This window comes from Rattus norvegicus, chromosome 12, assembly GCF_036323735.1.
Source record: "Rattus norvegicus strain BN/NHsdMcwi chromosome 12, GRCr8, whole genome shotgun sequence".
In the NCBI taxonomy this organism is placed as follows: Eukaryota; Metazoa; Chordata; class Mammalia; order Rodentia; family Muridae; genus Rattus; species Rattus norvegicus.
In genome coordinates, this window is record NC_086030.1 from 30,492,651 (window position 1) to 30,515,464 (window position 22,814).

General features: G+C 45.9%; 1 protein-coding gene across 9 annotated transcripts in view; it reads left to right on the forward strand.

The window, feature by feature from the left end:
• The window catches only part of Auts2 (activator of transcription and developmental regulator AUTS2), a 1,091,249-nt gene that overhangs the window by 753,513 nt on the left and 314,922 nt on the right, over positions 1-22,814 (forward strand). For all 9 annotated transcript variants that reach the window (XM_063271296.1, XM_063271292.1, XM_063271293.1 and 6 more), the window contains 1 exon segment: positions 1,634-1,663. In XM_063271296.1, the coding sequence (XP_063127366.1) occupies positions 1,634-1,663 (30 nt within the window).

Here is a 22,814-nt window from a genome sequence, read left to right on the forward strand (position 1 = left end):
CATTTTTCCCATGGGTCCCGATAAACAAGCCAATGTAAATTGTCATATGTGCTCAGGAAGCCTTTAACTAACTGAGTTATCTCACCAGCCCGTTTTTTTTTTTTTAAACCCATTGTCTATTAACAAAACATTCTTGGTGTTTAGAAGAGCATAGGATCTTTGTTTCCCTCTGCTTCTGTCAAGAAACCCAAAAGGGGATGATAATTCCCTTTCTTTGGTTCTTCCAAACCTAGAGTAAGATCTGGGATTGGGATCATCACACTACCTTTTATTTTCAGTGCATCATCTGTAGGGAGTTTTCCTTCTACTCTGGGGGCCATCAGTACGTCTACTCGTTGCCATGACAATACATCCAACCATAGTAACTTATAGAAGAACGTGTTTTGGCTCACAGTCCAGGGGTAACAGTCCATTGTGGTGGGGAAGGCAGCGTAGCAGAAGTATGAGATGGAAGGCCACTCGCTGTTCTTTTGCTGTGAAGAGACACCATGTCCAAGGCAACTCTTACAAAAGAAATCATTTAATATGGGAATTGCTTACCTTTTCAGCAGTTAGTTCATTATCATCATGATGGGCGAGCATGAGGTTCCTAGGTAGAAAGGGTGCTGGAGAAGTGACTAAGAGTTCTATATACTGATCTATAGCAGAGAGAGAAAGACACTCGGCCGGGCATGAGCTTTTAAAGCCTCAAAACCTATGTGCAGTGATACACTTCCTCAAACAAGGCCACACCTTCTAATCCTTCTAATCCTTTAAATAGTGCCACTCGCTGGTTATGAAGCATTCAAATAGATGAGCCTGTGGGGGCCATTCTTCTTTAAACCATCACAGCCGTATTTCATCCACACTCAAGCAGCATCAGAGAGATTTGATTGCATAGCTCGCGCTCGCTCTCTCTCTCTCTCTCTCTCTCTCTCTCTCTCTCTCTCTGTCATTTAATTTAGACCCTTAATCTGTAGGATGGCACCGCCCACATTTTGCGAGGTTCTTCTCTCCTCAGCTCATCCAGCCTAGAGAATTCCTTGCAGACATGCCCGGAGGGAATTCAAGATCCTTTTAAATTGACAGTGTATATTAACCATCACAGTGACACGGGCATCGAGCCTTGCATTCTCAAAAGTCCTGGCAAGAGATTGCAATAAAGAAAACTTGTTTTCTCCTTGAGAAAAGATTCAGGAGAATGGCTGAAGGCAGAGCCCATCCTTCTGTGGAAATGATTCTTTTCCCAGAACCCTGAGAAGAATCTTGAGTCCCCTTCTTCCTGTAATAGGGTGAGCCCCCACTTTAGTGTTCCCTTTTCCTTCAAAGTTTTGTGTGTGTGTGTGTGTGTGTGTGTGTGTGTGTCTGTGTGTGTGTGTGTGTGTGTGTGTGTGTGTGTGTGTGTGTGTGTGTGTATTGGAATCTCTTACTGAGGACAGGGTCCTGATGGGAAGAAGCTGACTTTTTGTTTATCCAGCCATTTGCTCCTTGTCTAGCATTAGAGCTGTAGAACACCTACAGCCTGGAGACTTCCCTTTTCCTGTATTTGCCCCTTTATTTGCAACCCCAGCCAGGGAAGGGGGTATCTGAATCAAATTGCATAATATTGTATAACCACCCTACTGACTTTTTTTTTTTTTGTCTTCATTTCTAGTGTGACAGTGACAGTGACCAGGAAGAGAAGGTAAGACACCACCCCCCTCCATTGCAAACACGTCCCCACAAGGCTCTGCGTGCACCGTGGCACGCCTACTGGTACCTGTTCTTCCCTGAAGGATGTCTCACTGGTCACACTGTGACATTTTCAATGACAAGATACACTGTGCCAAATCTGTGACATCCTCCTCTTTGAAACATGCTGCTTCATGTCTCATTTTTGTCACACCGAATTTTCACTGAATAGACCCCCAAAACACTTTTAAAGAGAAATTGATTTTTTTTTTTTGTTGTTCATGATAAACATTCTGCTTCCTCCTGTGTACTCATAATGTCATTTCTGCCTGCCTTTGACTGCCCTCCTTGTTTCCTCTGGCTTTTCCATCGCTTCCTAATAGAAATGTCAGTGGTGTGCCGCTAGGAATTGCCTCACAGGGCAGGGTGGCCGGGGTGAGGAGTTTGGGGGATGGGGGGAGCTCTGCTGTCTTCTGTGGGTAGGTGTTGGGGAAGGGGCATCTCCTTAGCAGGAATACCCTCTCCCTGGAGGCTGACACCCAGCCTCAGTGTACACAGCTCAACGTGGATGAAGAAGGAGTCCAGGCTCTGAGCTCCAGAAGACCGAAATCGGAACCAGTAAAGTAGGTTTTCTGTTGATTAGAGCAAAGGTTTGTGGGTATGTTTTTTTTCTTCCTAGCTGTTGGCTTCTACCAGACAAGTGTCTTTCCATTTTTACTGATGCCTTGTGTATCTTAAAGACTTACCTGAATCTCAGACTTGGTACCCAAGCAGTTGATCAGTCCTCCCTTCTCCTCTGCCCTGTTCCATGATTTCCACCTCCTTCCTGCTGGCCGATCCTCCCCAGAATCCCATGGTTCACGTGCTGTGATCATTCCCCATCCATCTCAGACTCTCTCCCTCCGCCTCCACAGCAGCCTCCAGGAGAGATCTGAAGGCTCCTGTTCTCCACTGTCATTAATTTGAATTCAGCATATGTAGCCGGTTATAAAACCCGAGACACCATCATCTGAGCAGGTCAAGCATATTCAGATGAAGACAAATGGTGCTTATTTGATTTCCTTAAAATCAGGAAATGAAAAAAGTGCTCTCTGGAGAAATCACGCTCCGCCTGACTTAGATGATAGACCAGTGCGTGTCCCCCAGATAAGAACAGGCTCTCGCCTGGAGGTTTTTATCTCTGAAGGACGGCCAGGACTGTCAGCTTGCTGACATGTGCATTATCCATGTCATTTTAAACAAAGTGACCTATGGAAGGGTGCACCGTGCTGTGACATGGTAATGGGCTGTTGGATGACAGCGGAGGTACACACTGGGTAGGGGGCTGTGGGCTGTTCTTTTGTTTAACTGACAAGTCAGAACTTCCTGCCTCCAATCCCCAGGAGAGAATCTTAGCTCCTCACAAGTAGGACCTTGGCTATTTTGGACAGTCAGAGCGTGTCAGGATATGTGACGGCATACAGAGTTCAGTCACAGCCCACGCTCGCCCCAAGGTCACATGGACATATGACAAAAGTCGACATAATTCTGTGGGGTGCCTTGGACACCCAAGAAGCTGCTGATACCTTTTGATTGGTTTCAGAGCTCTACAGGCAAGCGACAGCCAATCTCACTTTTGTAGGAGGGTGGGTTTTATTCAAGGTCTTTGTGTGCACACGTGTGTATATAGGCATTTCCCCTATATGCAGGTACAGGCAGCGGCCCCGAGGACAACCTTGGGTGCCATTACCAAGTGCTGTCTATATGATTTTTGAGATAGGCTCTTGCTAGCCTGGAGCTCACCAAGTCAGCTAGGTTTGCTAGCCAGCAGACTGCAGGGACTCTCCTGTCTCCGCCTGCCCAGCACTAGGATTCTAAGCCTGTGGGTTCTGGGCACTGAAGTCATGGTTGAACAGAAAGCACTTCCAAAAAGCTCTCCCCCTACCCTGGGGAATCCTTATTTCAGGAGCCTGATGGCATACACCTGTCATGCCAACCTTTAGGAGACTGAGGCAGCAGAATTTCAAGTTCCAGACCGGCATGTGCTACATAGGGAGGCTCTATTTCAAATAAATAAATAAAGTGGATAGCATATTGATACAGCCGTGTGCAGTAGTGGGGAAAGGTAGTAAACATTCATCTTCGCTGTGCCTTCTGAAGATCTAGGTCAAGGCCCTTAGCCTTCATTATACCTCAGAATCCCCAAGGAACTACCCCAGCCCGACCTGGTCTCCACTCCGGGTCCCTTGCCCTGGAGTTTCTGGAGACATCAACCATCATTAATGTAGACCCTCAGACTGTTGTGTTTCTAGAATGAAAAGATTGTCGGCATTAGAAGCATGGGAAGGGGATGATCGAGGAGGTTGGGAACCACAGCATAGAGCTAGACAGAATGAACAGGTGAGTCTCAGACTGTGTGGTGTAGGTAAACAGGCAGGTCAAGGATAGGACGTCCGTGGGAGGGCAGGGGGCTCTAGACTGGTTCTTTTTATGCATGGTACACCCCCTGCCTAGACACTGGGTTGTAATTTGTTTGCGTCTTGATGATGACGAAGGCCTTTGTAACTGAAAGCTATGCCCTCTGTGCTATCCCTGTTCTGACATGGGTGTTTCTCCACGGGGTTCCCAGCAGGAACCCAGGAGCCTCTAATTGCACCAGCGCCTGCCTGGCCCACGTGTAGTTCCGTCTTCCAGCCTTCTCCCTTTCCATCTGAGACTGCATAGTGTTTATCACCCACCTGAACACCATCCTCCCACCTTCGCAGGGGCCCTGTCAGCCTGCTCTGTGGCAGGCCCTGTCCCTCGAGCCCCTGAGCCCACTAGGGTGGTTGCTGGCACCGCATGGAGTGTTCGAATACAAATATGAATTGCTAATGGTGAAGTAGATGCCACTCAGTATCCTGGGATCCCTTCAGCGGGTCCCACTGGGGCTGCTGCTGTAGCCAAAAGTGAGACTTTGCAGGAGGGACATGGTGGGAATTCTCTCCGGAAGACCTGTCATTCTAACTCCGTGGGGATCCGCAGAACCGGCAGTCTAAAATTAGGGTACGGTATTTCACACAGCTGACTGAATTAAGATAAACCCGGCTTTCTTCTGATACGAAGCTATAATTTATAAAATGATACCCTTACTAATTAATGTGAGAGTATCTGGGAAAGAGCTGGGAAGCGGAGCCTTTCTGAAGTGTGGGAGACAGCCTTGTCCGTGGAATGGATCCGATGAGGCCCCACTGCAGGCATCCTCAGCCAAAGGAACGGCATTTCTTTCTTTCGTGTTAGCAGCAGAGAACCTGGAAGGCTCCTGGGAAGGAAGAAATGGGGTGGTGAATTAAGTAGGCGGTGAACCCAGCATCGTGGGTGTGGGGTGTCTCTTCATTTGTCATTAGGAACAAGGAAGAAGCAGCACTTGGCCCCCTTATCACCCAAATTAAGCAATTACACCAGTCCCACACTGGAGCAGAATCGCTGTCAGGAGAGCGGTGCTGCAGCAATAGTGTTTCTGCACACGCGCTCCATGCTTTCTCCTCTCTAACACTGGCAGCACCCTCACTATGTAAACCCCTCATTTGGTTATGAAATTGATGTCAAGATCTAACTTCACAGTTTCTCCACCTACCCCCCTTCTCTTTGGCTGTGTGAGGCAAGGGGTGGCAGGTCAGAAGGACTCTCTAATCTCGATCCGGGCCCTGACCTTGTTGTTCTGCATGCAGGATAAGTCTTGGTGGTGTTGGGTAGATGGGCTGATGTAGCGCCACCGTGTTCTCGTACAAGTAGATTACAGGGTCTGTGCCTGTGCTCAGTCCGTGTTAACCCACCTTTGTGCGCTTGGGTCGAGGCTCACCTTGGGAAAGAGGAAAGCAGTCCTCTAGCTCAAGTAGCTGACATCCTGCACGACAAAACTCAGGGGATCCCAGAGCTCAGCTCTTGGATGGACTAGATTCTAAAAGGTCCCTAAAACCATATCTGTTTAACCCCCTTATCTCAGCATATTATTCATACCCATCAGAGTAATGGGCAGCCATTGTAAATGAGTAGACAGCCATCAGGTTACAGATGATACCTGTTTGCTCCATAGGAGCTGCTCCTAGGAATCCAACCTTTCCTAATTACAGGAGGACATTTTCATTCAGGCTAAGGGGGGATGGGTAATATTTCTTTTTTAACCTCAGATAATATTCAGAAACCTTCTGAGGTAATATTTTTCCTCACTTTTTGATTCGTTCTTTGAGAATTTGATACCATGTATTATTGTCGTTCCTATGTTTGAGACAAGGTCTCTCATTGTGTAGCAGTCTTGGAGTTGTGTTGACCAGGCTTACCTCGAACTCATAGAGATCTGCCTACCAGCTTGTTTGGGCCTCCCGTTGTGGGCATTAAAGGTATGCACCACCACACTCGGGCCCTCACAGAATCTCTGTTGATCCTATGCACGTCTACGGTTCCTTCCAGATGCTCGCCCCCTTCCCTAACCACCCCACTTGTGTCCCTGGGGATTCTGTTGTCGTTTCTGTTACATTTACTTCTGTATTTAATAATTTTTAACTTTGAATACATCTTTTGTTAGTAATATAATAAATAAGATTCTATCAGTTTTCCCTTCCATTTACACGATCCAGCACCCCCTCCATAACCTCCCTACTCCCAGGATTTTTTTTTTTTATCAGCAAAACTGGGTCAGGAAATAAAGCTTAGTGGGTAGTGTGCGCTGGGAAACCCTGCGTTCCACCCTCCATATCACACAAGCCAGGCAACGTGGACGTGCATGTGGTCCCAGCTCTTGGGAGGTGGAGGCAAGAGGAGCAGAAGTTCAAGAACGTCCTCAGCGAAATAGTTAACTGGAGACCATCCTGGGCTACTCAAAACCCTGTCTCCAAAAATAGTTTTCTTGATCATGGTGCAACTCACGTGTGAGGAAAGGGGTACCTTTTAAGCAAAGAAACCAAACCGAGATGTATTTTCTTAATACAGCATAGACCACACACACACACACACACACACACACACACACACACACACACACACACTCTTCGCGTGGCTCAGGAAGGACTCTGAAACTGCTGAAAAGTCAACCTGAAGATGTGGCCTGAGGCTCTGTGCTTATAATGGAAGAGACCCATCAGTTGATTGCCAGGCCCTGCGGTACCCTTGTTAAAGGCCGTGCATCCTCAGCAACATTCCAGAGACCCAGGAGGCCCTCACTGTTGCTTGTGCAGTCTCCATCCTGGGTTTGGCCAGCTGCGTCCTGATCCAGCAGTTGCCGAGATGGCTCTCAGTGGGTTAGAGGTACTCAGTTTGCGAGCATGAGGTCCTGAGTTCAGATCCCAGCACCCACATAGACATACTGATGTGGACACGTGTGCTTACAACTATGGCGATGGTAGGGCTGTAGACAAGAGGATCGCTGGGGTGGGCATGCTGGCTGCCTTCCTAGCTACAGGTCCACTGGGAGACCCTGTTTCAAGGGACTAAAGCCTAGAGTGATAGAGAAATATACCCAACTTCCTCTTCTGGCTTCTGTTGCCATGGAAACACATCTGTGTGTGCACACATGCACACCCAGACACCAGGACATGCCCTGCGAGACAACTGAAATAGGCTATCCTGTTTTTCAGACAGTTTTCAGCCAGGAAAAGAATCATCACTGTCCTGCTCTCACAGAAGCGAGGCAAATTGCCACCACCCAAGAGAGTGGGAACTATGGTTTGTGCGTGTGGCTCTGCTCCTTCAGAAACGAAGCACTGGGCAGAATTTTGCTGGCCTTGTGTTTTCATCCTTCTAGGGAGAACAAGTAGAAGCCCTGATCAGTGGCCTGGCACTCGGATCTGGGTCTTCCCTAGCCTGCTTTCCGGGCTCCAACAAACCCGAGGTGTTTTCCCCTTGCCTCTGTATTTCACATTTTGATTTTTCTCATAAAAACATCTCTGAGCCATTTGTAGATTTCCTAGCATTCGGGGGACGATTTCTACAGTTGTTGGCTGGGTTTCAATAGCTTTCTCATTTTGGAGTCTCAATTTCCAAAATGCCTATCAACCTCCCCTTACCCCTCCAATATTATGTCTGGGTTACGATGACATTTTATTATTCTTCCAATGTTATCACGTTTCAAATTGGCTTAATTACCCCCATATCCACCCAGCATTCCTATCGATGCCATCTTCAGATTAAATATCTACTGGAAATTATTTTAAATCCCGAATCTTGTTATTCTTTTTTTCTTCTTCTTCTATCATAGCTTTTTCAGGCCAATGTAAAACTGGGTATCTGTGTACCATAATCTTTTCAGTGTATATCATTCCATATCCCTGAGAAACATGGGGTATAAAATACAGATTTAAAATTTTTAATTGCATTTTTTTTTTTTTGCCTTTGGTAGGTGAATGTGTACCTTGGCATACATGTGCTGAACAGAGGGCAGCCTGTGGGGGTCAGTTCTCTCCTTCCGTTAAGTGGGTTCCGGTGATAGAGCTCACATCTTTCAGCTTGGAAGCAAGCGTTTTACCCACTGAGCCATCTCAATGGTACCCCGTGTAATTTGTCATATGTTGGTAGGGATTGTTGGAAATTTGTCAAGATATCTTCAGCTGTCGTTTCTTAGGTGAATGGAATGAAGAGTAAGATCCTGTGGAAACATTTTGTTTTTCACACTGGTAGATCACAGAGAGGGACTCTTGAAGACTAGTTTCTAGTTTCTTGTAACGAGCCAGGTTCCAGGCTACAGACAGACCTCCTGATGGTACTGGGCCTTGGAATCATTATCTATCGTGGGACTGGATTAGATGACCTTGCACTAGGTATCCTGGCTTTCCTATACATCTGTGCCTCAATAGCAAGATTAAACCCAAAGTATATGGTGTGTGTATGGTATATGTGTGTAGATACGTAGGTCTTAGGGCCAACGATAACTTTGATTTCCTGATCCTTCTGGCTCTGTCTCACATGTGCTGGGATTATAGGTATTTACCACTATAACTGGTATACAACTATAATACCTATAATACCTATAAATACCTATAATTACAACTGGTTGATGCATTGCTGGGAGTAGAACCCAGGCCTTTGTGCATGCTAGAAACACACTCTTTCTACTGACCAGTGTCTCCAGTCTTACAACTGACGATGTTTTTCTCTTGCTGTGATGGCAGTCGTTTTCCTCAAGAGCTGTTTTCGTCTTCAATCCCTTTTGAACACATGAAGGAGAAAAGGCAAGCTGGACAAACTTGACACGTGCCTGTGGATTCATTTAAGTAACTGAAGGGAATGTGTCTGTGGGTTCATCGCCTCTGTGCTGCTTCCTACGGCTGGGAATATACATCCACACATTCTTTATCCAGTGTTTTCTTTATAGCATCTGGAAATTAACCCAAGATGGAGAAATTAGGTCCTTCTCTTCAGTCTTCAGTGTTATTTGGGAGCGTATAGATAATAAGTAAAGAGCACACACACACACACATATGTATGTATGTGCTTCATGAGCTGAAGTAATCGATACTGAGTCTCAATCGACCTATGAAAGGAGTTCTGGAATCTCTGAAATTGATCGCACGATTCTACATGCCCATTCTCTAAGGTGAGCTACTGTCTGGGGGTTTATGGCTTTCATGATGGGAGAGTTACTGTGCCATAGTGTGTCAGAGTCGATGGCTCTGGGCTTCATGAGATTGGCCACAGTTCTGTGCTTGTCCAGAGAATCATTCTTCTTTCATGAGAGAGTTGGGAAAGTTCTGTCCTCAACAGAATTGTGCGGATGTCTCCTTAGTCACAGGCATGTCTATTTATAGGTTCATGTTCCTGCCTCGGTTCTTCCCACCATACCCTCTGCGTGGCATGGCGGTTACCACTAACGGTTTCTCATAGCTGTGCCATTCTAATGGGATCAATACAATAAGATGTCTCTATTAGGATATATTACTAATTGTTCCATTCTAATTCATAAAGAAGTCGCAAAACTTAACTTTCAGGAGTTGGCTCCGTGGCACATATGAAAGAACAGACCTCTATCCCTGTATCCATGTTAGAAAGCTGGGCTTGATAGCACATCCCTGTACTTAGTGATGGAGAGGCAGACACAGGGGCTTGCTAGCCAGCTAGCCTAGACTACTTAGTGAATTCCTAGGCCAGTGAGAGATCCTATAAAAAAAAAGATGTATGACAACTAAGGAGTTGTCCTCTGGCCTCTACTCATATATTCATGCAGGTACATGGTGTACACACACGCACACACACACACACACACACACACACACACACACACACACACACACCCCAAAATTCAATGGATAAATGTACTTTTCTTATTATTGGTGGTACATATGAAAAAGTTTTCCTTGTGTCTGTTCTTTTTCCTAAAAAGATTGTTAGGTGCTAACTACATGACTGTGTCATGTCTCTAATTCCATGAGGCCAGAAAGAGCTTTCTCCATTGCTGTCCCAAACATGGCTCCATTCATGATCTGCCAGAGGCCATGGGCTGGAGCATGTGAAATGCAGATGTCTGGGGACCCTGCAGTGGGCAGTTGTACTATTGGGGAAGACCAGTGTGGGTTTTGTTTTAGGCATTTCTGGTGAGGTTCTGGGTTCTTACTGTCAACATGTAGATGTTGCTAATGACAAGTGGAGATTAGGGTCAAGAAGACTGCCTAAAAAATAATATAAAGAAGAGATAACCTCTCCAGCCATATGTGGTGACGCATCCCTTAAATTCTAGCACTCGGGAGATAGAGTCAGGCAGAGCAAAGCTCTGTGAGTTCAAGGCCAGCCTAATCTACACAGGAGATTCCAAGACACCTCGTAGGACATAGTGAGGCTTTGTTTAAAAGAGAAAGAGATGAAAACAGAAAGAAACGTAAGTTCTCAGTGAAGTGTGTGCCGTAGACTTATGCAAACATCATTTTATATATATGACCTGTTTAAGTGTGTATCATCAGACCAACATGGTAGCCTTTCAAAGACTTTATCCTCTGAAGCCTTTATCCTCTGAAGATTAAGAAAATGGAATAGAAGGATGGTTTGAGAGCCAGGGTGTGAGTCCACTTTCCAATTAGCTTATCTTTCTTTCCTGGTGACAAAAATACCTGGGGCTGGAGTGGAGGGCTGGTGTGTGTGTGTAGAATCACATAAAAAGCATTAAAGTTGATTCTTTGGCTTTTGGTTTCTATCCTTCTATCCTTCACTTGGTCCTGTAGCTGTGGGCTGGTGGTCCAGCAGAACATTATGAGAAGGAGGGTGTGGTAGAGTGAACATACTGAATCCACGGGAGCCACAAAGCAGGAGGAGAAAGAGGAAAGATCCAGGGTCCTGCTTCCCACAGAACTGACCTACTTTCTGTAACCAGACTAAACCTCTTAAGGTATCTCCATATCCCAGCTTGGTCTGCAGCTAAGGACTAACTCTCCTAGCGAGGCCTGAGATCACATGGTCACAGTTGGACAATGTGTGAGGGCCGTATTGGAACCTGTGCTATATGCTCATTGAATGCGAGACTCAAGGATGTCATGTGTTCGTGCACCTTCACATCTACTCACAGGACTGCAGCCAGCTTCTGAACAGGACTCTAGGACAGGAAACACTGAGTAGATTGAACATGTCCACTGATAACAGAGGCGTGGGCCATTCTGACATGTGCCTCATCTCTTCTCGGGTTGGGAAATATCCAAGGTGTATTCGTTTCCGTTCTATCGCTGTGATAAACTGCTCTGAGCGAAAGCAGCTTAGGGAAGAAAGGGTTAATTTTGGATTACGGTTGCAAGGAGGCACGGTCCATCACACTAGGGAAGCCATAGCAGCAGGTATGTGAGGCAGCCTGACAGTTAGGAAGCAGGGAGTGCACACTTCATCCACGTATGCCTGGAGAGGATGTGTTCAAATACATGAGCCCAAGCCACTACACAGAGGCAAGAAGGTTGCACTTCAAGGAAGACATACCGTTTGACTTTAAACATGGGAATCACAGTCTGCCCTGTGTTTCGTGATAGCTGATTGGATGGATAGGCTATGCAAATCACTGAAATAAGAGTATCCCATGTTGGGTCATGAAACATGGTTATCCTTTAACGTGTGTGTGTGTGTGTGTGTGTGTGTGTACATTTAATAACTAAATACTAGATTCCTCGGTAACTCACCTGTATCATCCAACAATGCTCATATACAGTGAGTATGCTGAAAACATTAATATTATATCTAAGAGTTGCTTTACTGATTATCTAGGGGGCAGAAATTATGGCAGAGTCACCTTCATGCCCAAGCTCTGACTGGGTAGAGTGTGAACTGGAAATAGAGGCAGTTTTAGCATCTCCCTCCCATGAGGTTGAGGCAGACTGGTGCCTGTCTGTGACCAGCATGCAGGACTGCCCTGTAACCTCTGACGACATTTCCGCACTTGATGGTTTGACTCTTGTTCATCCCTTGACCCCATTCCTTCATCCAGAACCTTCTCACCCACCCTAGGCATCAATTCCAACCCTCGTGAGTAATCTCTGTGTCCCTCAGGGCCACAGGGCCTTTCCTTTCTGGGCACCAAGCGTGAGATGGCCTGCCTGTCCACGATGCCCAAATGGCAGTAAATATCTGAGACGGCCATGTTCACATTAAGATTATGTATTTGCCACTAAGGGGAGAATATAGTGTTTATCGGCTAGAGTGTGTACCAGCTGAGCTGATTACAGCATAGCACTCCGTCAGCCAATGATTGCACCGTCTTTTATCATTTGTGTCACTCAGCACCAAAGAGGAAGGGAATGGATGGCCCCCTTCTCCCTTCCATCCCCATGTGCCCTCCCCCTCCCTCTCTCCTCCCCTCTTCTCTCCCTCTCTCTCTCTCTGTCCCTCTCTCATACCCATTTTGTGTAGAAAATTTGTATTTACTTTGGGAGTGTAATTTGTTCCTCATGGATAATGTGACCCTGAGCGGAGCCGGATCATGGGTTAGTTGAAGTGATATTTTCCGCTAATGGTAGTCGTACATCACCGCTGTCAGCTCGGGTTAGGAGGCAAGCACATTACAGCTCCATTTTACCTCTGCAGGCATCTGGGATTATTTGCCATAACCGAGTATGACATGACCGCACTACAGAGTGCATTAAAATTTTACTGGCTTCTCAGGCAAGTTCCTGGCTCCAGTGAGCGCTCCAGGCAGGCAGTCTGATGGGGGACCCAAGGGCCCTGCCTTCCTTCATGGAGGCGCAGAGGGTGGTGGTAACCTAAGATGGGCTGCTCTTCCCTCCCTCTGAGGAAAGAGTCAAGGAAAATCCTGGGAGGTAGAGGGCAGGTGAGTGAGTATATGTGTGTCTCTGGATACCTGAGACTGACAGGTGACATGCTGCCCTGTATGGATAACCAGGGGCTGACTGGAGCAGCCCCTGCAGTGGGAGGGGTCCTGTGCTTCAGCCCACGGGGCATATGGGAAACAGGTCCTTCTCCGAGGAGATGCCAGGGTGAGGAGGTCACTGGCAAGCCCTGGGCAGATTCTTATTGTTCTTATTTGTCTGAGGCCAGGCTAAGCTACGGAAGCAGGACTCTTCAGTATGGCAGATTCTATGCTGTCTGTGGAACTGGACTGAGCCTGCTGGGTCCCCAGCATTTCATAAGGTGTAGGGTGATGTATACATGTAATCCTAACGCTCCAGAGCTGGAGGCAGGCAGACCCGAAATTCAAGAGTTGCCTTTCTATGAAGTTTAAGACCAGCCTGGGTTATAAAAGTCTCTGTTTTAGCAAAAAAAAAGGCTCGGGTTGTACCTCAGTTAAGAGTGTTTACGTAGCGTATACAGGTTTGACTGCTAGTACCTCATAGACTGGGCCTGGTATTTCCAGCCCTGGTGGGGAAGTGGAGGCTGGACAATTATGAGTTCAAGGTCACCTCTGGCTACATAGCAAATGCAAGGCCAACCTATGTCAAAAGTCACAATAGCACCACATAGCTTAGTTGACACAGTGCTTGCCTCTTGCTCAAAAGGCCCTGGATTTGATGCCCAGCATCATATAAGGTAGATATGACAGCACAGTGTTCTAGTCACAGCCTCAGGAGGAGGAGGCAGAAGGATCAGGAGGTCAGGGTATATACACCAAGCTCAAAACCATCCTGGACTACAGGGTTTGGAACCCTGTCTCCAAACAAATGAAACTAAAAGTGTCCTCTAAAACATTCTGCACATGATATAGCATTTATCTACACAAAGCTATATAAACATGAACACCCAGAGTTTACTTACAAGGAAACTGAGATCCAGAGAGGCTTTGTAAATGTAAGTAATAATGTAGAGGTAGGTTTCTTATCCTCTGTGCTAGAAATAAAAATATTAATGAGAGCACCGTTAGATGTTCTTCATACACCTACTGTTGTGATCTGTGTGCAGCATCCTGTAGGCAGGTACTGACAGTATCCTCAGATTGCAGAGGGGGGTAGATCCATGCTCCCAAAGTCTCACCCCCACCGATGGCAGATCAAGGTATAAGGGTGTGTGTGTGTGTGTGTGTGTGTGTGTGTGTGTGTGTGTGTGTGTGTGTGTATCTATCCGTCCACCTGTCTGTAAACTTGAAGTCTTCACTCCTCTACCATATGGGTGGTGGGGATTAAACTCATCAGGCTTGGAGAAAAGCACCTCCACTGTCTGCTCCGTCTTGCTAGCCCCAGGTCAAGGCCTAACCTCCCCTGGTAGACTTTGGAGGCTGTCCTCTCTGCCACCAAGCAGGACTCTGACTCATTGGACATTCTAATAACCCTGAACGCTGATGGGCGCCAACCAGGGACGGCATAACATGTTGACATAAAAGGAAACTCTTGAAGAGTGTCTTGTCAATTTTCAGTTGTAAGTCAGCTAACATCCAACAAAATATTGCTCTGTGAAGACAGCCTGTGATGAGCTTTAATTAAGTCATAAGTCCTGTTCACAGTTAGCACATAGCTTGCATGCAAATGGTTCTTCTAAGGGTCTTGACAAGCATTTATTTTGATGAGTTAAGACTTACAGTCACTCCAACAAAACGCTTTATACCACTTAACATCCTTTATTATTCTTACTTGGGAAGGAATTCAGTGTAGGGGTTAGAGATACGGGTCAGTTGGTACAGTGCTGGTGACTGAAGTTCATGAAGCCCTGGGTTCTATCCTCATTTCCTCATGAATTGGGTTTGGTGGTACATGCCTGTCATCCCTTCACTCTGGAAGGGGTGGGGGTGGGGAGTATGAGTTAGAGAATAGCCAGAGAACTACATAAAACTGTCTCCAAAAGAAAAACCAAAGGATGTGGGGGCTGGAGCAGTGGCTAAGTGGGCAAAAGCACTTGCTATGAGACCCTTAAAGCTCTGAGTTTGATCCCAGCTCCCAAGCAAAAACAGGACGCAGCTGAGTATATCTGTAACCCTTCCACTGTAGAGACCCTTTCTCAAAAGAACAAGGGAGGAGGACAGAACAGGATGCTGACTACTTTGACCTGCATGCTCACATTGAAGCACATGCATCTATACCAACATAAGCTCACGTGGAATCTTGTAATTCCTTGAAGAAACTAGCTTTGAGTGAATCCGAGAATCTCAGACTTCAGGTAGAATAAAAGGATTGCAGATTCCCCATACGTGAGTTTTGGGTGCTAGACACTGAACTGCTCATTTGTACCCATGGGAAGAACAATGCCTTTCATTCTAGCCAGAGATGCTTGCCCTGCTCCTCCATAGACTCACAACGCTCACTGGTCCTCTCAGCCAAATCATAGGAGGGCCAGGCTCCTGACCTAGTTTTCTCCTCTGGTCTTAAATTCAGTCACTCGAGCACTAGAGGATGAGAACTGGAGTATTGATCCAGTCATAGAAAAGTAATTATCACTCCAGGATGGTCTGTTTAGAATAGAATCATAATTTTAAATAGCATATTCCCCTGCGGCAATAAACAGCATATGGTTGTCTTTGCTTAAGTGACATCACCCTGGGGCTCTCCCTGCTTTCTGGACCCCAGTGATGTGTGCACCTAAAATGAGTACACATTGTAAAACTTGGTTGAGCCATCCAGTCGCGTACCAAGTGATTATTGGACTGTCATGATAGACTTATGACCTTGTATAGGGAAAATCTGTGATTTCTTACATCATTTTAGGACTTTCCAGTGGTAAGTACTTAAACTTAAGTATTGAGTTTTATTTCGTTTTGTTTTGTTTGAGTTGGGGTCTCACTATATACTCCCAGCTGGCCTCCAACTTAGAGTCCTCCAGTCGCTCTCAGACTCCAGAGTTCTGAGATTACAGACATGTGCGTGTGCCAACACATCCAGCCTGGCTAGATTTTTTTTTTATTCTCAAACAGCATAAACTCAAAGCAATTGATAATGAAATGATACGCCTTTGGCATCTAAATACATGTATTAACTAAGCCATTAGAAAGGCCTGGGGATGGCTCAGTAGGTAAAGCGCTTGCTGCACCCAGAACGGCCATGTGCAGTAGCATATGTGCTTGTAGCTGCAGTGCCGGGTGGGAGGCAGAGCAGAGACAGGTGGCTCTCGGGAGTTCACTTGCCAGCCAGAGCAGCTGAGTTAATGGGCTCCAGGTTCAGAGGAGACACTGTCTCAAAAGGACGGTGGAGTTTTAGAGAGTGACCAAGGAATCAGTAGAGACCTCTGGCCTCCATACACATGCGCACACACCTATCACATTTCGCCTTCACTACCACCACTACTTCTTCCTCCTCCTCCTCTTCTTCTTCCTCTTCTTCCTCCTCCTCCTCTTCTTCCTCCTCTTCTTCTTCCTCCTCCTCCTCCTCTTCCTCCTCCTCTTCTTCCTCCTCCTCTCTTCTTCTCTCTCTACTCCCCTGCCTCCTTCTCCATCACAGTTAACAAGACCAAGCAAAGAATTCTGGTACCTGTCCAGGTAGACTATTCCAAAGGGACTATGGACCAGGCTACATTTCATCAGGTACTCATGCGTTGATCTGCCCTCTCTGGAAAGGCAGCCTCAGCCACGCTGTTCAAGAGAAATATATACCTAATATTGGAGTCAGTCCAAGGCCCAGAAACGTGGAAGCTAGGCAACCAGCTGTTTGTTCTACGAACCCATCCTAAGCTTCTGCTGCTTGGGTTAGACACCATTTCTTGTCAGCCACAGAATCTGCCTTGCAAGTTAACACTTAAAGAGCATTCTCAGAGGCTGGGAAATCCCCTGGAAGCTACATTGAAAAGGTGGCTATAGCCACATGTGCCTGTAACCCCAGTGCCAAGGGGATCAAAGACTGTAGGATTGCCGAGGCTTGTTGTAGACCATGTAGCTACAGGTTCAGTAACAGACATTTCTCATGGGACTAAGGTGGAGTAAGAGAACACTACACACGAGGTTCTTCTCTAGTATGCATGTAGGGACACCACACATGTACACACACACTCCTGTTTATACCCTCAGAAAAGTTATCATGGCTGGGGTGTATCTCAGTTGATAAGAGTGTCTCGCATGCTCAAAGGAGGTTCCATGCCCAGCATCCCATAACCTGGGTATAGTGGCACACCCCAGTGATCCTAGCACTTGGAAGATATGGGTGGGAGGAGCAGGATGACTTTCGATCATATAAAGAACCTTCTGGTACATATGACACTCCGTAATCTTATTAAAATAAACCAATAAGTCCATGTGTTTTCAGTTATACTTTTTTTTTCTTTTCTTTTTTTTTAGAGCTGGGGACCTAACCCAGGGCCTTGTGCTTGCTAGGCAAGCACTCTACCACTGAGCTAAATCCTCAACCCATTTTCAGTTATACTTAATAGTTGTTTAAATATTCAAAGCATTTAATTACCACTTACAAATTACTTCTATCTTACTGAAACAGTCAAGGCAGTGGAAAGTCATGGGATGTTAGAGAGTGATCGTTTGTGTATACATGTATTGCGAATAGACCAGAATCATTAATATTTTAAGTATAGTAGTTGATGAGTTCCTCCCCAGTTATTAGACAGCCACCTTGAGAGATGTGAAGATCTTTGAAGTCACTTGGATGGTAATTATTAAATTACTTTTATCTAGGGTACAAAATGAAACCTTCTCTTCCAGAAGGATTATAGTCACCTCACGGTACTGACATGGTCTTTGGACAACAGCCATCAGGCTTGCTGAAATGAGCACCTGAGGTGTGGGAAGGGAATCCTGGGAATGTAGTTCAGTAGATACAGGGCTTGCCTAGCATCCAGGAAGCCCTGAGTCTGCTCTCCAGCACCACATGAACCAGGCAGTATAGAAGACACTGTCATCTGGAATTCAGAAAACAAAGGCAAAAGGATCAGATGTTGAAGAAACGTTGGAAGTCTGAGGCCAGCCTGTCTCTACAAGAAAATTAAGAAAAAGATAAAAAGAAAGTGGGAGACTTGTTCTTTCCTTTTTGGTGCACACTTGGCCTCCATATCTCTGAGCCATGTTCCAGGGAGCTGGGGATAGAAAGATGGCTAAGGTGAGCCAGGCATTTGGAGAGATGGTTTATAATTAAGGAGAAGGCCAAGGCACCTTGATGAAGTCCAAGAGTTTGAAATATCCTGCTGCCCTAGGGACTAAAGTATGGAACCGTGATGGTTTGTATATGCTTGGCCCAGGGAGTAACACTATTTGGAGGTGTGGCCTTATTGGAGTATGTGTGTCAGTGTGTGCTTAGGCTCAAGGTCCTCAGCCTAGCTACCTCAAAGCCAGTCTTCTCCTAGCAGCCTCCAGATGGAGATGTAGGAGTCTCAGCTCCTCCTGCACCATGCCTGCCTGGACGCTGCCATGTTCCCGCCTTGATGATGATGGGCTGAACCTCTGAACCTGTAAGCCAGACCCAATTAAATGTTGTCCTTATAAGAGTTGCCTTGGTCATGGTGTCTGTTCACAGCAGTAAAACCCTAACTAAGACAGGAACCATCCCATCTAGGGATGACAGACTTTAAGCTATATCTCACTGGAAATCAGTGAGTACCAAGGTAGCCAGGCCAGTGCAGACAAAGCAAAGGGGAATTCATTTTGCAAAGAAGGGAGGAAGAGAAAGCAGGGTGAGAAGGAGCGTTCCTACCTCCATTTTCCTGTGCAGATGATGAGCATGTAGCCTTACCATGCCTTAGCAGGAGAGAGCTCTCTTGCTGTCATTCCGTTGTCCTCCATGAGGGACGATACCTTCAAACATGAGCCCAAACAAGCCCTTCCATATGTTCCTTGTTGCCAAGTATACTGTCTAAGCAAAGCATGTTGACACAGATCTTATGGTGGGATGTAGAAGACAAGTGATACTGATTATATAAAAAGCTCGGCAAAACCAGACTTTAGATGTCAAGGGGGAGGTTTGGATTTGATCCTGCAACAGTCACTCAAGAATAAAGGGCACATTGGATTTTACTCTGGGTAAGAGAATTCAGGTGAAGGCACGTGAAAAAGGCATGGTTTTGAGGCAAAGTCTTAGGTAGCTTAGGCTGGACTCAAATTCAATATGAAACCCAGACCTGCCTTGAACTTTTCCTGATTCCCCTGTCTCAGCCTCTGGAGTGCTGGGACCCCAGGCATGCCTCATCACTTTTAGCTTTCCCATAGTAAGTTTTGAAGTGCGTAACTTGGAAGTGCTAAGTACATTGTATTATTGTAAACCTATTTTTTAAAAAAAAAAAAAGGTTTTTTTGAGGCATGGTTTCTCTGTGTAGTCCTGGCTGTTCCAGAATTCACTCTGTAGACCAGCCTGGCCTTAAACTCACAGAGATCTGCCAGCATCTGCCTCCCCAGTACTGGGATTAAAGGCATAGTGTCACCACCACATGGCTTAATTTCTTTTTACATTTATTTATTTTGTGTGTTTGGGGGAGGGCTATACCATGACTCTCTTGTGGAAGTCAGGGGACAACTTTTGAAAGGAAGTCCTCTCCTTGTATACCACGTGGGTTCCAGGGATTGAACTCAGGTCGGCAGGCTTGGCAGCAAGCCCTTTTACCTGCTAAGTCATATCCCCAGCTCTATCCCCTTGAGTATTTCCCCCCCAAGATTTACTTTTTAATCATATATATTTGGGGATGGTTGGGTAGGTACACATGAGTACAAGTCCCTTAGAGGCCACAAGAGTACCCTGGAGTTAGGGCCTTGTAAATTGTCTGGCGTGGGTGCTAGGAACCAATCTCAGGTGAAAGCAGCAGTTCCCCTACCCCCCTGAGCTATCTTATCAGCCTTATGTATTTTTTAAAACACCAAATGTATTAAAGTACCATCCATTCCCCCATCCTGCCTCACAGCAAAGACCCTGGATAAAAAGCAAGTTTTTCCCTTTTAATAAACGAAGCACGGATAATGGGCCGAACTCAGGAAACTGACGGTCCTTTGGTGATACTGCGATCCTACCTTCTCCAGTGGGCATGAGGGGCTACTCTGTCGTCCTGAGTGATGATGTTTCATGTCTATATTAACTATATTTGCATCTTCATAAGAAAGAACTAAATGAAAGAGTTCATTCTTCGTAATTTGAGATGGCGCCGTCTGTCTTGGTTCCCTTCCTCTGTTAAAGTCCCTCACAGACACACCCAAAGGCACGTTCTATGAATACTCTAGACTGCTTTCTCCAGCCAAAGTGAGGGAGTTAGCCATTCCGACATCTTCCCTACCAATGGGCCTGGCTCTCCTGATTCTTGCCTAGAGAAAAGCAGGACCAGCTCTGCCAGTGAGACCCAAGCTTTTCAGGCCACTGAGTGGTCTCGACCTGTCAGGACCAGAAGGGCCTTTAGGAGCTGGTGATGACAGCAATAATGGGATGAACGGCCTCTGTGCCATGCTGCTGCCTGGTAGTAAGCCACCCTCAGGAGACAAGGAAGGGGCTGCTTCCAGGTAGAACAAGGACGGGAAAGAGACAGCTATCCAGACCATTTGTCTGTCTCACCCCCTTTCCCCACCTATGCCTAAAACCAGAAAGAGGGACTCAGGAGATGAGATGGCTCAGTTCGTAAAGTTCAGGCTCAGTATTGGTGCTCTGGCCACCTGCCCCCAACTGTATCCTCATCTGATCCTCTGGTCCCTGGCTACAATGTTACTGGTATTAACAGTAACTTTTTTTCTGAAGGTTTTTAAATGTCTATATTATGTATCACTGTTTCCCTGCTTGTGTGTAAGTGCACCACTTTTGTGTGTTTCTCTGAGGAAGGTACTGGATCCCAAGGGACTAGAGTTACAGGTGGTTGCAAGCCATAATGTGGGTGCTAAGAACCAGTCCAGGGAAGTCTGCAAGAGCAAAAGATTTTCCCAACCCTGAGCCATCACTCCAGTCCCTCACAGTAAACACAAAAGCCTTTGCTCTCCCTCTAAAAAGAACTGCTGCTTAGAAGCGTTTGCTCCTCGCCCTCAGCCAAGCACTGTAAGTTCTCATGGCACTCACAGAGAGGATAGCTGTCATGCGTAATGTGAGAGAAATCCTATTACCACTTAGCATTAATTAATGCTCATTTTCTGTAACATGCGCTGAGACACCAACATCAGCTAGGCTTTCTCACCACGCTGAGAGAAGGGGACGTGAAGGAAAGCCCAGGAGCCACAGGTGGGGCTGGACTGCATGGAAAGGCAGGGTCCAGGCACATCTCTCTGTAGAGAGAGCAGGCACAACAACCGTTCTGCCTCTAGGAGGCAGGTTTATATCCCCACAGGACAACAGGGCGCTGACCTAGCCTGGCCTGACTCCTGTCCACTAAGATTTGCCAGCTGTACCTGGCTCTATGTCACAGTACCCCAACATGCACATACGTAAACACACATAGAGCATGCACTCGTGCGCACAGCCCTTATGTGCACAGGCACACACATGCATACACATACAGAGAGAGACAGAGAGAGACAGAGAGGCAGAGAGAGACAGAGAGAGAGAGACAGGGCAATCTGCAACCTCTTCTCCAGATTGTAAGTGTAAGCCCTGCTGTTATTTTGTTCCTGTTACTTTTGTTTTGTTTTATTTTGTTTTTTACCCAGTTTCTTCTGTCCATACAAATCAGATGATGGGCTCTAAAAGATGATATGTTATCTCCCTTCCCCCTGCAGCTCTGGTTTCTTCACAGAGATGTCCTGCTGTTTAACTGTGGGACGGAGGCTATCAGAGAGGTCTGGAGGCTCTTCAGGGAATTGTCCCTAGCTGCTTGACTCCCAGGCTGGTGCTGAGCCATGCCTATTTTTTTAAAGATCTTGGTTCTCTTCAGAAGAGTGTGGGAGATTCACCTATGTCTACTGGACAGCGAACAGGGAACTGAGCAGTGTGGTTTTAGCATAAGGAGATAACCCACCTGACAGGTTTTTCAGGCAGCAGAACACAGCAGGAAGTCCCAAGACCCAGAGGTCTCCAGCTTCACCACCCAGCTGGATAACTAGGCCTCGGCTTTTAAACAGCAAGAAGAGACTGTTTGCTTCCTTAGTGGGATTGTTTCATTAAGCACAGTTAAGTATAGCATGCCCTGCATGTTGTTCAACAACCATATTAAACGTACCAGCCAGGCTAGACATGGTGGCTCACTTTAATCCCAGCACTCAGAAGGCCGTGTGACAGGTGAATCCCTGTGGACTCAAGGCTAGCTTGGTCTACAGAGTCAGTTCCAGAACTGTAAAATGAGACCCTGTGTAAAATGTCTGCCTATCTGTCTGTATGTATGTATGTATGCGTGTTTTTATATGTATGTATGCGTGTTTATATGTATATATGTATGTTTGTGTGTATATGTATGTATGTGTGTATTTGTGTGTGTATGTTTGAATATGTATGTATGCGTGTTTGTATGTATGTGTGTGTATGTATGTTTGAATATGTATGTATGCGTGTTTGTATGTATGTATGTGTGTATGTATGTTTGTATATGTATGTATGTGTGTTTGTATGTATGCATGCATGTATGTGTGTATGTATGTTTGTATATGTATGTATGTGTGTTTGTATGCATGTATGTGTGTATGTATGTTTGTATATGTATGTATGTGTGTTTGTATGTATGTATGCATGTATGTGTGTATGTATGTTTGTATATGTATGTATGTGTGTTTGTATGCATGTATGTGTGTATGTATGTTTGTATATGTATGTATGTGTGTTTGTATGTATGTATGCATGTATGTGTGTATGTATGTTTGTATATGTATGTATGTATGTTTGTATATGTATGTATGTGTGTTTGTATGTATGTATGTGTGTATGTATGTTTGTATATGTATGTATGTGTGTTTGTATGTATGCATGCATGTATGTGTGTATGTATGTTTG